At 40.1% G+C, this 13,555-nt stretch overlaps 1 protein-coding gene across 1 annotated transcript in view; it reads left to right on the top strand.

Annotated features, from left to right (window-relative positions):
• Positions 1-13,555, top strand: part of plxna4 (plexin A4) — a 236,484-nt gene that overhangs the window by 198,903 nt on the left and 24,026 nt on the right. Inside the window, exons 23-27 of the mRNA XM_078242869.1 lie at positions 1,923-1,989; positions 2,965-3,111; positions 5,774-5,933; positions 9,091-9,194; positions 12,113-12,212. Of these exons, the coding sequence (XP_078098995.1) occupies positions 1,923-1,989; positions 2,965-3,111; positions 5,774-5,933; positions 9,091-9,194; positions 12,113-12,212 (578 nt within the window). The remainder of the gene's footprint in view (positions 1-1,922; positions 1,990-2,964; positions 3,112-5,773; positions 5,934-9,090; positions 9,195-12,112; positions 12,213-13,555) is intronic.

The raw sequence follows: 13,555 nt of genomic DNA, 5'->3' as shown, positions 1-13,555 counted from the left end.
CCCTACCTCGGTAATCAGGGGGAACTAAGCACTGCCAGGTCCCCTCTGCTCTAGATCATTCTCGATGCCCACTGCCCCTCTGACCAGCTGCCAAGTAGGCAAGGCTGACAATGCCAACATGCCACGGCACATTTCATTGCATTAACCCAAACATAGGTTGCACTGTGTTTTGAGTAGCAGCTGAGGAGAGGTTTGGAGAACATTGTTTGAAACTTGTAATACCCAATGCTAACTTTAGATCTTAAAGCAGCTCTGTCACAGTGCCATTTGTATCCTTGTTCTCAATACACTGTGCTGTGATCGAGAATGAGCATAAGCAAATTGGCGAGGCCGTGCCAAGACTTCTTATTACAGCAGGGCCGGCACCTGCTGCCAGAAGCATGCACACACACACACACACACACACACACACACACACAATAAAGTCAACACACTGAATACATACACAGTGGGATCAATTTGTGCTTTTTGCACGCTAGCCTTAAAACAGCGCCACACTTGTTCACTTACACAGGCACACAAAAACACAATCTATTGGAAGTGAGTAAGGAAAGAGAAGTTTAAAAGAATAAAAGCGCAGGGAAGACTCAGCCAAGCCATTTATTCACATTCATTTCTTCATTTTCCTTTCCTACTGCTCCCTCCCTGCTTCCTTTCCTGTGCACCTCCTCCTTTCTCCATGCTTCTTTCATCCCTTTGATAGATGGGCTACATTTGTGGAAATGGAGAGGATTTGGAAGTGTGTATGATTACAGGATCCAGAGTGGGGAAGCCAGAGGGAGGGAGGAAGCTAGCAAGAACACATGAAAGAAAAGATGAAAAGTGACCTTGTTGACCCTTGGATCTGTGGACGGAGGAAGGGTGAGAGGGGCGGCAATATAAAAGTGCGGGCACAGTGAGAGGCAGGAAGTTAATCCCCCCCAGGTGTTGTGCCAGTGTTGGCGGGGGGTGCCAGGCCAGCCCACTGGCACAGTGGACATTATATCCCCCTCATGCCTCAGTGTGGAGTCCCTTAAAGAGGCTGTCTGAATGGTGAAAGGTGGGAGGGCTGCAGGTGGCAGCTGAAACACGGGACAAAACCTACACACACACACACACACACACACACACACACACACACACACACACACACACACACACACACACACACACACACACAGAACACTAATCCTGAAATATTGATGCCTATGGTAGTTGCTCATTGAAAGCAGAGGGAGGGGTGTGTGGGTGTGTGTGTTTGAGGTGTTCTGACAGATTAAGCACACACCCATGCTGCTGGTCAAAAAGATTGTTTTCAAAGGATATCCGATCCTCTCCTCTCCTCTTTCTCCCCTCACCACCACCGCTGTTGTTATTATGTATGCAGATTAGTCATTCACACGGGATCAATCACACTGTTGGCCCAGGCCAACACATACGCACACACACACACAAACGCGGAGACACACCATTTTGCCACACCAGTGGAGCATGGATGCCAGGCGGAGAAAGAGAGGGAGATGTATTCATTCACTTTCTATTGTGCATGGATCGAGTGTTAGTCCAGTGAATAGGCAAGGGAGCGCTTGATAATGAGGCCAGTGTTATTACAGAGCCGCTTCAGCCCCTAACGACATCAATCCACTGGGATCAAATAAAGGCTTTTAATTGCTTTTCCTCATATTAAAATTCCCACTGCTGTAGACGAGCTGCCCTTGGCGTGCCTGAGCATAAAAGCCAGCCGAAAGATTGTCTCAAAGGCCATCATATGTGCAAAGGCTCTCTCAATTCTTGTCTTTGCAATTATTTGTGTAACGAAAGCCTATTCGTTAGCAGCGGACATCATTTAAGTAGAATATATGATAACGTTAAATATGTATGATGGTAATAAGAGCATGGGGGATCATATGATCATTATGTGCTTTGTGTCTATATGTTTGCAGGACTGAGTCTGTTGCAGAGAAAATGCTGACAAACTGGTTTACATTCCTCCTCTACAAGTTTCTGAAGGTACCTCTAATATTTGTTTTCAACTTAATTGAACAGTTTAAGCTCCACAAGTAGTTTAGTTCTAGCCTCAACATTTTATTTTTGTATGCTTAAATTTGTGAATTGATTGGATACTTTAGCAAGTAATTGTGATTGACATCCATTAATTCTCTCCCGTGTATTTTTGGGGCTGTAAAACCCCCTCAAAAATAAACTAAGAAGTCTACTTCTTCATGGCAGTATGTAAACTTTGAACTAAAGCAGAGCTCTATTTAAGGTATAATTTGGAACATGAATATTACTATCTTTTTTATAGTATTCAAAAATATTTTTGCATCTACTAGTCTCCATTAAAAGCCAGTCTTCCTGTCAGAACTACCTCTAAGATTCATTAGAGAATTTGTTGTCCTTTTTCAGCTAGCATGTATGCTAATATGGATGTGCCATTAAGGAGGCATACCTACTCCATAGGGTGCCACTATTCACTAAAAGCAAGATCCACCACTCCTCTCCAGCCTTGAGGCAAAGAAAGTTCACCATCATCATCATCCTGTTTTTCTCCTCAATATCTCCACTCATCGCTTTACTGCAGCAGTGAGGGAAATAAAAACAAGATAAAGGCCAATCTCTTCAGTTTATTAACAACAGTATTTTCAGGTGGGAAGAAGATGGTGTATTCAAGATTCAATTTTTTATTATATTTTTCACTGTTTATCCATTAAATCTTCACCAAACTCTGGCTTCCTTTTAGCAAAGTTTATTTTTTGATAGGTGGTACAATTGTCTTTAATTTAAGGGAACGATAAAGTTTAGGACATGATATTAGTTAGTCTTGCTCAGAAACTCTGGAGGAAAGGCAGCCTGGAAAACATAACAAAAAGCAACTACAAAATCTTAAACTTTGCTGTCAGTGAGTCAAGTGTAGAAATGGCTTCAAAGTTTTCTTCCTCCCTCCCAACTTTTTCTCTGTTGCTCTCTCTCTAAATCTCTTTGCAGGAGTGTGCAGGCGAACCTCTCTTCTCCCTCTTCTGTGCCATCAAGCAGCAGATGGAGAAAGGCCCCATTGACTCCATCACAGGAGAGGCACGCTACTCGCTCAGTGAGGACAAGCTCATCAGACAACAGATTGACTACAAGACGCTGGTAAGGGGTTCACTGGCCCAGGGGTCTAATGGCTAAGCGGGGACACTTAATATGCTCTCAGGGACAAGAGGAGAGAAAAAGGGTGGTTATGGGTTGTCGGTCATGAGATGAGCAACGGTACATAAAGTTGTTGTCGTCGCGCTTGACATGCATGGGGCACAGGAGTGGTGACCTCACTGGAGCTGTCACCGAAACGAGCAGGGCTTTGGGATGGGAAGGAAGGAAAGAGACTATGAATGTGTATATGTCTGATGCTGAACTTCTCTCCTTCTGGAACCTCTCGTTTATTCCCAGAGTCTGTCTGTTGTTGTCTTCCCTCAACTCTGACTTTGTTTGCACAGGGGGAACTCTGACACTGTTTAGTCCTTCTGTCTTTTTTTTCTAGTGTCACATCTGTTTGTACTCTGCATTCTGGAAAACAGATTTTTTTAATACTCTATCAATGTCCATTGTGAACTGTGATAGGGACAAAACCATAAAACATCCTAGAAATTTGCTTCATACTGGCCTTTTACAACTGAAACACCAATACTCCGCTTACCACCTTTTTTCCACAATATACCATGTCAAGAAACCATACTTTTAGATAGAAAGATAACACATAACCCTCTAATTTGTAATGTGTATTTGTGCTCATCTTGTAATTTGGGTAAATCTACCAACACCTGGAGACAGTACTGATGAATATGAACATAATAGTATAATTAGCTGGTTTATTGCTCATCAATTAAGGTAGCACATTGCTGTCTCTCTTCAAGCTCTGAGGAAAAAGCAGTTTCCTTGATGAATGACCTTTCTTTTCCTGCAATTCACTTAAAGGCCCTTTGGCGAGCACAACATTATTTCAGTTCCATTGAGTACTAATCGACAGTGTAAACAACATTACACATAAAACACACATACATCTCTACAAAAGATTAAACATGCATTAGATATAGCAAACGTCATCTTTTGCACTAAATCAACTTGGAAATATGCTTTTATCTTTCCAGGTTGACTACTGCAGTTACAAATATTGCAAAAATCCTTTCCTATTGATACACAAACAATATATTTTCCACATGTAAAATATAACAAAGGTTGTCTTTTAAAACAACAAAAGTCAACACTTGGGATGTGTTTCACTGGCAGTTTGCTGCCAAACTCCCCTTTGTAGCGTAAATAATCTACACGTGTATTGGATTTCGGATATTAATATTGGATATTAATCTTTAATCACTAATAAATTAATAATCATTTGCACTCCTTGCACCACTTTGAGTTTTCTGAGCCGAAGACACTTAAATTGAATGGATTAAATTATCAAATTTAACATATAATGTAATTTAATCATCAATTATGTTTAAAATAATTAAGTCCTAGGCAACTGGCAAAAGGCAAACAGCGGAAAAAGCTTACCGCCAAAAAAAGAAGCTAACTCAAGATCATGGTTGGTGTCAACTTTTAAACTGGCAGTTTCTGATGGGCTGTCCTCAAAGGGAGGAGCAGAGTACTTTTTCTCTCCTCCTTCTTAGAGTTTTAAGTTACAAACTTCTTTATTAGAGAAAGTAAAGGAATGGTTATTAAACTAAATTTGTACGCTTAGAACATTATATTTTCCCATCGCTAATTTATAATAACACTGGATTAACATTATAACATGGCCTATAGATAACCTAAACAGGAAAGGTTAAACAGCATCACTTTACACACATCTTGCATATTATACATTCATTAATACATCAAGGGTTATAAGGGTTAAAGATTTAATCAGCACATTAAAGCAATTCTTTGATAATACACCTTCTTGTAAGCATACTTTTAATATGGCAAAAATAGCAAGAAGAGTTGTGACATTAGGAATCAGAATAATATAATATAATCAATGAAAATGTTATATCAGTCTACATTTAGCAGTTTGAAACAGAAGTTCTTCATGAATACTAGAAGTATTGTGACTTTGGACACTACAATGCATATTTATATACTTGAAAATAATAACTTGGCTTTCTGCTATTCTTGGTTGTTAAGCATTTTGCCAGGAATTGTAATTACCTATGTCTGAGGGTAGGAAGAATAGGAACAAAAAGATAAAGTTAGGAAGGCAACAAGGAAAGGAATAACTATCTGTGGCTTACTGATTAGGCTAGCTTTGGTTGATCAAAGAAAAACACAGAGTTGCTTGATTGATCAAGAGATATACAGTTGTGAACCTTTTTGCTGAGGTGGAAAGGGCTGTTTCTCCAAAGTTAACTAGGTGAAAGGCACTTTCTCACAGATACCCCCTCATGCCAGGCATTCTGTCATAAATTCTTATGACAAATCCTTGTCAACGAGAAGGGCCGAAATGCTTGATTTAGATTGTTTTTACATCTGTTTTAAATCTGGAAATGCATTAGGATGACATTAGTTATTACTTTTGGGTTCTAAGAAAGTTGAGGAGTACATTTAAAACATGTTTTATCCAATAGCAGTCAATTCATTCGGTCTTCATGGTTTCAACCTCACCCACAGAGGAAAGTTCAGAGAGTTGAGTCAAAGGTTATCTTGCAGCTGGAACAGTACCAGTCCAATACACAATCTTTATGAGTCTTTGGATAATTAAGTGAATTAAAAATAATACCACAGATTTCAGGCTACACCTTACCTTACAGTGGCAGTCTTGTGATTATTTCTGCTCAAGGTGGTGAACTGCATCCATCCAGAGAATGAGAAAAGCCCAGAGATCCAGGTGAAGGTGCTGAACTGTGATACCATCAGCCAGGTGAAGGAGAAGATCCTGGATGCCATCTACAAGAACGTCCCACACTCCCACCGTCTAAAAGCCTCCGACATGGACCTAGGTACAAATCTTTGTCTTGTTATATATAAATAATGTTTTTCTGTCTAGTCCTGTCGTGACTGGCTGTTGAAGAGTTTTGCCCTTTTTTATGTATATCATGATATTGGGATATTTACAAACAGCTTGTTAAAACATTTCTAACCATGCAGTGTTTCCCATCTATGTGCCTGAACTTAGACACTCATTGATTTTTTCCCAAGGCTTCCCCACTCTTCCCAGCCCCTCTTAAAAAGTACAAGTCTTCTTAGATATACAGTACAGAAGTAGCTTTCTTTTCAACCTCGGGAGATTTGACATCCTGGCTCAGATGTCTGAGATTGGTCTCTCCCCTCCCCAAACTTCCCATTGATCGACTCTCTTGTCGACTAGTGTCTGAGTCAGATGATTGATTAGCTAATCAATCGAGACGCTTAGTGATATCTGCCCTACAAAATCATTTCTCTAGTGCCCTTTCTTTCCTTTCTTTCTTTCTTTCTTTCTTTTTTTCTTTCTTTCTTTCCCAGTAGGTTAGGATTTGTATGAAAGACTTGATTATATGAATATATGACTTTGTTGCTATTTATGACCCCTATGAGCAACTGCAGTATGTAGTTATTTTCCCTGAGTTGTGTAATTGTATTTCTTAGGTATGTCAATTGTATCCAACTTGGGTCTAATATATTTGCAAATTACTCCCAAGAAAGGGTGTAATGATATACCTTCTCTCCAAGACATCTAGTGATCAGCGGGTTTGGTACAGCTTGTGTGTGTGTGTGTGTGTGTGTGTGTGTGTGTGTGTGTGTGTGTGTGTGTGTGTGTGTGTGTGTGTGTGTGTGTGTGTTTGTGTACAGTACATGTACACAGACATGCATGCTTGTGAGCACAATGTTATCCATGATTGTTTGTCTGCCGATATCTACAGGCTGTTTCTGCACCATGCACTCTGCTTTTTATGGTTTAATATTGCCAGATGGATTTTCTAGGCCCCTGTTGTGTGTTTGTAATAGCATATTTATAACCAACCCTAGATTTAAGATGGGCTACCGTAGGGAATGTGCCTGTGTGATAGCTAAGTGAAGAGATTGGTTTAGCCTTTTGACGACACTCCTGGATACAATTGTTTTATTGCCCCCATTGGGCAGGATGTGTTGTTCTGTTATTGTTTTATCATGAAAGGAAATTGGAAATTGTCAGTTAGTTGGCCACTCAATCTGTATGTGTGTGATTGTGAGTATGAGTAGGAGAGGGAGGATGAGTAAATGCATGCTTACAAGAGAACATGTGTATACAGTACATATCCAACATGCAATTTGTGTAATTTGCAAGTCATGCTGTTGTGATTAGCATGTCTTGGTCTTGTGCTATTTATGTTGATGATTGTTAGATTGCTGGAAACAGGTCTTCCATTTGATTGATCTGTTATGATGACACACTTTTAAGTTGAAGAAAGGTGCTCTGTGTAAACTATACAGGTAATATCATTGGCTCTAGTGATCTCTGACACACACACACACACACACACACACACACACACACACACACACACACACACTGTTCTCTTCCTACTTCAGTGACCACTGGATTTGGGAATCTGAGTAATCTCAGTTTGCTCTGGTTTACACCAAGTTTATCCTTTTATTTATTCCTTTCTTTTTTTCTCATTTCTTCATGTGTTTACTGAGCTTCGACTGGAGACGGGCGCTCATTTGCATCTTTATGGGAAGATGTACTGTATAGACAAAAACAACAGGAGAATATTTATTTCTTGCAGACCATTCTGGTCGATCCTCCAAAGACAGGCCTCATCATACACCACAATGATTGCGGTTTGTGATCAAAATAGGAGATGACAGTGGTTGATGCTAGTGTGAAGCCCAGCAAGGAGCACAGACACAATAACGTATTCATGAAGCCCATGATGTCTGCAGAAAGAATAGAGGAATCATCTGCTTGTTTGTTTTTGAGATGACTTTCCTTTTTCACTTATGATAATGTTGCTGCTGGGGTATTGTGAGATGTTTCGATTGAAGCTTTTGTTTGTTTTGTGCTGAGGTTGCACAGATGTGGGGAAGCCTGGTGTGTATATAATGTAGATGTAATTTGGTTGTAAGGTCATGTAAATTGTGTCCTGTTAAAATGAAAGACACTGTAATGTTACTTGTTGAAAAGTATGGGGATGAGGTGATCTGCAATCTGTGTCATTTTAGGTTTGCAGCTTTCTAGTTTCTCCATATACGGTTGCCGTGGATATGATTCTGGTGTGCTTCTACCAAAGCTTCCAGCAATAACAATAAGAGCAGCTAGGCAGGGGTCTTAGAAGGGAGAGCAGGGACCAATAGCGCCTTCAGAGAGCAGATCTTAAGAGCCAGTGCTGCAAATAGAAAAAGAAGTGCACAAGCCCTGGGCATGCAGCTGTAATCACACCCATCGATCGCACCAGCAAAAGAGATGGAAAGAAGTTAAGAGGGAGAGCTTGATTCTAAAAAGAGTAGAGTGGGTGATGCATTTAATTTGCCTGTTGTTACTGTCTCTCACGTGTGCCATTTCTCTTTTACTCCTACTCTTAAGATGTTAGTGTTTTAACCTCTTTTTGATTCTATTCAGGCTTTTCATGACAATGTGAGATAATTGTTCTAAAGAAAGCAAAGAAAAGCTGCGGAAGATGGAGATAGTGACAAAAGTTTTCTGGCAGACTGATTAGAAAAGAGTGATGGTTTCTTCTTTATTTTCTAATGCTTTTTCTGGTGTTGATTACAAGGTTAGAATTACAAAGTAACCTTTTTTTAATCCCTGGGGAGAATTAGGTTGCCAGTATACATGATGTGAATGATAGAATTAGGTACAAGGTAAAGATGCCTGTAGGTAAAACTTGTGCCACCAGAACGTTTCAACCTGTTCTTACTCCCAGTTAAACAACATATTTGACATATTGAATGTCACTGCAACTTTAGAACCAATCTGTCTGAATTGTTGCTCTGGTTAAAAACACAAATTTCTCCGAAGGTGGAAACGCATTGTTTCTTGTACCAAAGGCATATCAGCACACCAAAAAAGATTTTGTGATATTGTATCTTTGCAGAACATGTAAGAGTAAAAAGTAAATATTGTCAAAGGAGTAGTGTTGTGTGAATATAGTTGATAATATCTTGATGTTTTTTTCCCCTCCCTTGCAATTGCAGAATGGCGTCAGGGTCGGGGACAGCGCATGATCCTGCAGGATGAAGACGTCACCACTAAGATCGAAGGTGACTGGAAGAGACTGAACATGCTGTACCATTACCAGGTAAGACTATGACTGTATCTGCTAAAATGTGGTCAACAGTAACCTGCTTATGTTTCCTACCAAAACTACCAGTCTCAATATATAACAACATACAATATAACACATATATATGTTAAAGAACTTGAGTCAAAGTATGTTTCCCTGGGGTCCATGTTTTGTCTGTGGTGTGGGACACCCATAGCTTTTATAAATCATTACCATTGACAGATGTGTGTTAAACTTGCATATTTTAGTACAATTTTAAAGTTTGGAAGTTTTAGAAATACAAAGGATTCGTAAAGTTTTAGATCTCACAGTGAAAGGAGTAAAAGAAAAAAAATTAAAGATTGCTATCTGCAGAGACTTAGCATCCAGGATCATGGATATAATACATCTTTTATTTGAAGCCATTCACATCTTCTCTTTCAAAAAAGGCATGGATGTTTCATCCCTTTTTCACAGCCAATGTAGACAAAAAACTATGCTGAAACGCGTCATTGACACATTAAGAAAAGAAAATTGAAACCAAGCATAAGATTTGAAATTGAACATGTCTTTCTTACCACCCATCATCCCTCTATCTATAGTGTATGTAGCTGTCTCTGATGCCCTCTCAACTCCCCTCCGCCATTTCCTCTAAAGCTGTATGACCTGATGATTTGTACTAAGCTCCAAAACAACCTAATGGACAATCCAGTCAAAGTGCTTTTCTAACCATTTAGTTGTGCAAGTCCTCAACTGACAGTGACCCCCCTCTCACACACACACTGCCACCACAGCTTATCTATCAGGTGAAGGGTAATAATGAGGCAGGGCGAGGCATGGAAGTGACCAACAGTGACACTTGGTCGAGATAAAACCTGATGTGCCGGCCAAGTGTCGTCTTCTTTCTGAAAAGGAGTGTTGGCATAGATTTCATGTACAGAATAGACACATCAGTGGTCACAGACACACAAGGTACTGTATGCAGGCAAATGATAGCACAAGGTAAAGTAATGGATATATACATTTTTTAACAGGCAGTAACATGAAGGTGTGCACAAAATACAAAGACATTCATTTATTAAACACATAAATGTTTTTATGCAGAGTGTCAGACAAGTGCTTTGTGCCTCATGAGTAGCGACTGTCCATCCAGCCAACCAGAATTAGACTGCATGGTAAAACAGGCATCATGGTGTTAATAATTTGAGCAGCTAAGCAAGCAGTCACTGTCCCCTCCAAGAGCAGTTTGCGTGGTGCTTAAATTAAATGTCAGCATCAGCAAGTGTCAACAGACTTGGAGTACGAGGCACGGGTGGAATGGATTAGGGAGCTGATTTGAATCCGAGATAAGATAATGAAGACAGAAGTGAATTAATTTTTTCAGGCCAGGGCACCTTATCCTTGACAGACCAAAAAAAAGGGAAACACTCCCATCCACTAAAATCTTGTCAGGAGGCAGGGAAGGGAGTGTGATGAACACATGCCATGAACACATTCAGACTTCAGTCAACATCATTTACACTGTTTTTCTAACTTTATTTCATTTAAATGTTAAATCTATAAATAATTTAGTTGAAATCTTGCTGCTTTCCTGATCAAATCCATTGATGCACTCGATTGATGTCACTTCTGCCAACCCGGATGTGCTGCTATATTTATGCCCTCCAGACATGTTATCAAAATAATGTTTGTCTTATTAGAAGCTAATATGACCAACCAGACACACTCAATAGAATCATGTGCTCTCCTTTATCAAACTAATCTGGTTTGATCTTCCACTAGCGTAACTCCTCCATTCACTCTGCCTTCAGTTACAATTACTTTTGATTTCTTGTTCAGGAAAAAATACAAGCAAACATTTGGCATTTGTCATATCAGATATTTCTGTCCCATAATGACATTTCTCTCTTCCTCCTCTCTTTCAGGAAACTGTGCCTCACTTTCTGTCTTCATCCTCTCCTCCAAATGTTATTTCCCCAAATGCCACTCCTTCTTTTCATTATGTTCCATTGTGCCTTGCTCATTTTATATCCATTCAGCATTTAAGGGCAGTGATCAGGAAGCAGGCTTAAGGGTGTAGGAGAGTTGGGGGCTCCAGACAAAGGAATAACAAGATCTGCCCTGTGGGCCTCCAGCATACAATAATACAAACATAATGCATAGGGAGCAGATTGAGTGACTAGGTGACATAATGAGATCATCTTAATAAGGCCCCAGCTCACGCACATACACGTATATGCACAAAAGGCCCTTGGTCCTTATTTCCTGTTCCTTCCACTCACACTATGATAGAGATCACTTTAATTAACCCTGCCTTACACTGCAGCACGGATGGCTAAATTATGCAGAGTAGGGGTATTTTGTGTGTGTGTGTGTGTGTGTGTGTGTGTGTGTGTGTGTGTGTGTGTGTGTGTGTGTGTGTGTGTGTGTGTGTGCGCGTGCGTGCGTGCACAGCTGGGACTGAGTACATCCCAGTTGTGTTAATTGAAACCCGTAACCCGTTTGGCTGACTGTGGAAGGAGGAATGCACGATTGACTCATTCATTCATTTACACACACACAAACACACACTACTTTATTATTCACACCTACATACACACACTTTCAAATACACACACACTTCCCAACCCTAGAACACACGTATTATTGAATAGAGACTGTGGGATATCCCTTCTCACACAGGCCTCTATGATGCCCTACTATACTCTCCCTCCTCCTAACATTCATCATATGTATGTGTGGGCTGAATAGAGCACATAAGGGTAATAAGATAGTCTCTGTTTATCCACATGAAACTAGAATAGATGGAGGGAAATATAGAAAATGACACCAACACAGTGATCTATGTTTTTTCTGATTGGTTGTGTTAGAAATCTGCACAAATGAATACACTCTGCAAATGGCTTTTGTTGTGAAAAGTAATTTGCATAAATACATGTGTGTCTGTTTTTCAGGTACCTGATAATGCAGTAATGGCCTTGGTTCCCAAGCAAGTTACAGCCTACAATTCAGTAAACAACTCCACCGTGTCTCGAACTTCTGCAAGTAAATATGGTAAGCCGACACGTTTCTGTACAAGTTTCAGTTGTATCTGTGTCAGAAAGACACTTTCCCAACATACCTAAGACCAGGCACACCGGTAGAAACGACATATATAATTCTTATACAGTAAGCAAAAGTACACTTACAAAATATTTAAAGTAATTTCAATCAATCAAATCACAGTAATACAAATATAAAATATATGTCTATAAAATACCTATTATTAGAAAAAGTATGGGAGAGGTGAAAACTATCTGATCCCGTGGCAGTGGATGCTCCCACCATCTGTTGATGAGCATCCACTGGACCCTGCATGAACACTGACAGACAGAGAAAGACAAGACACACTTTTAGAGAGGTTGAAAGGATTTCTAAAACATAACAAGAGACCAAATAGACTTTTCATCTGTTGTTCTGGCCTCTTTAGACTCCAAAGTGTGTCCTTCCGTGTGCCAGTGTTTTTTCCGCCTGTCCGTCTGCTCTACGTCTCCTTGAACCTAAGAAACCATCAAGTTAGATGCTGATCAAAGGGCCAGCCTCACTAGCCACAAACACTTCAGACACATCAAATGTGGTGCCACATTATTAGCATCGCCTCATCTCCATACGCTCTCACCTCGCTTCTGCGGCTCCAAATTTGACCAGATAGGACAAGTTGAGTGGTGCAACAGAAAAGGGAGGGTGGAGGCCCGGAATATCTTCCTCCAGGATTTTTTTTTTTTTCTTCAAACGCAAGTGTGATCCACTTTACAACTGGTGTGGTACTTGAGAGTGACTTTGAACTCTCTGTGCGTACAAAGGCCAGATAGGGAAGAAAAAGAGAAGGCTGAATTTAATGTAGCTGCTGAAAAGGGGGAGGAAGAGTGGAGCAGGAGAGAAAGTTGTGGAGAAAGTACAGATATTAAGACAAACACTGTAACATGTTGAGTCAGACAGTGAGGAGAAACCTGTGTCTTTGATGTAATGTTTTCATCAAAGAAACCCCAGACAAATAACACCTTCTTTGTGTAAAGCTGGATCAGAATAGAATCCAACCAGAAATATCTCTCCTGTGTATCCCTGACTCTGCATCACCCTCAGCTTTCTAACATCTTGAATAAATCATTAAAACAAAATGAATGTACTCCACTCCTATACCTTTTTTTATGAAGAGCCAGCTCACATCCTCTTGCATCCATACCACCTCAAAAACAGCACAATTGGTGTCACACGTGTCCAGTGTCCTTGAAAAATTAGTCAGGTAGTACAAGTCAGGAAATACAAGTAACACAAGTCCTGCAGAGAATATTTGGTTTTAATAAAATAACAAAGCTACAATTAAATGTTGCTCACCGAAGTGCCCTATAGGCAAGGCA

This window comes from Sander vitreus, chromosome 23 (genome assembly GCF_031162955.1).
Source record: "Sander vitreus isolate 19-12246 chromosome 23, sanVit1, whole genome shotgun sequence".
NCBI lineage: Eukaryota > Metazoa > Chordata > Actinopteri > Perciformes > Percidae > Sander > Sander vitreus.
The sequence above is the reverse complement of the archived record's forward strand: the minus strand, read 5'-3'. Positions and strand labels throughout refer to the sequence as shown.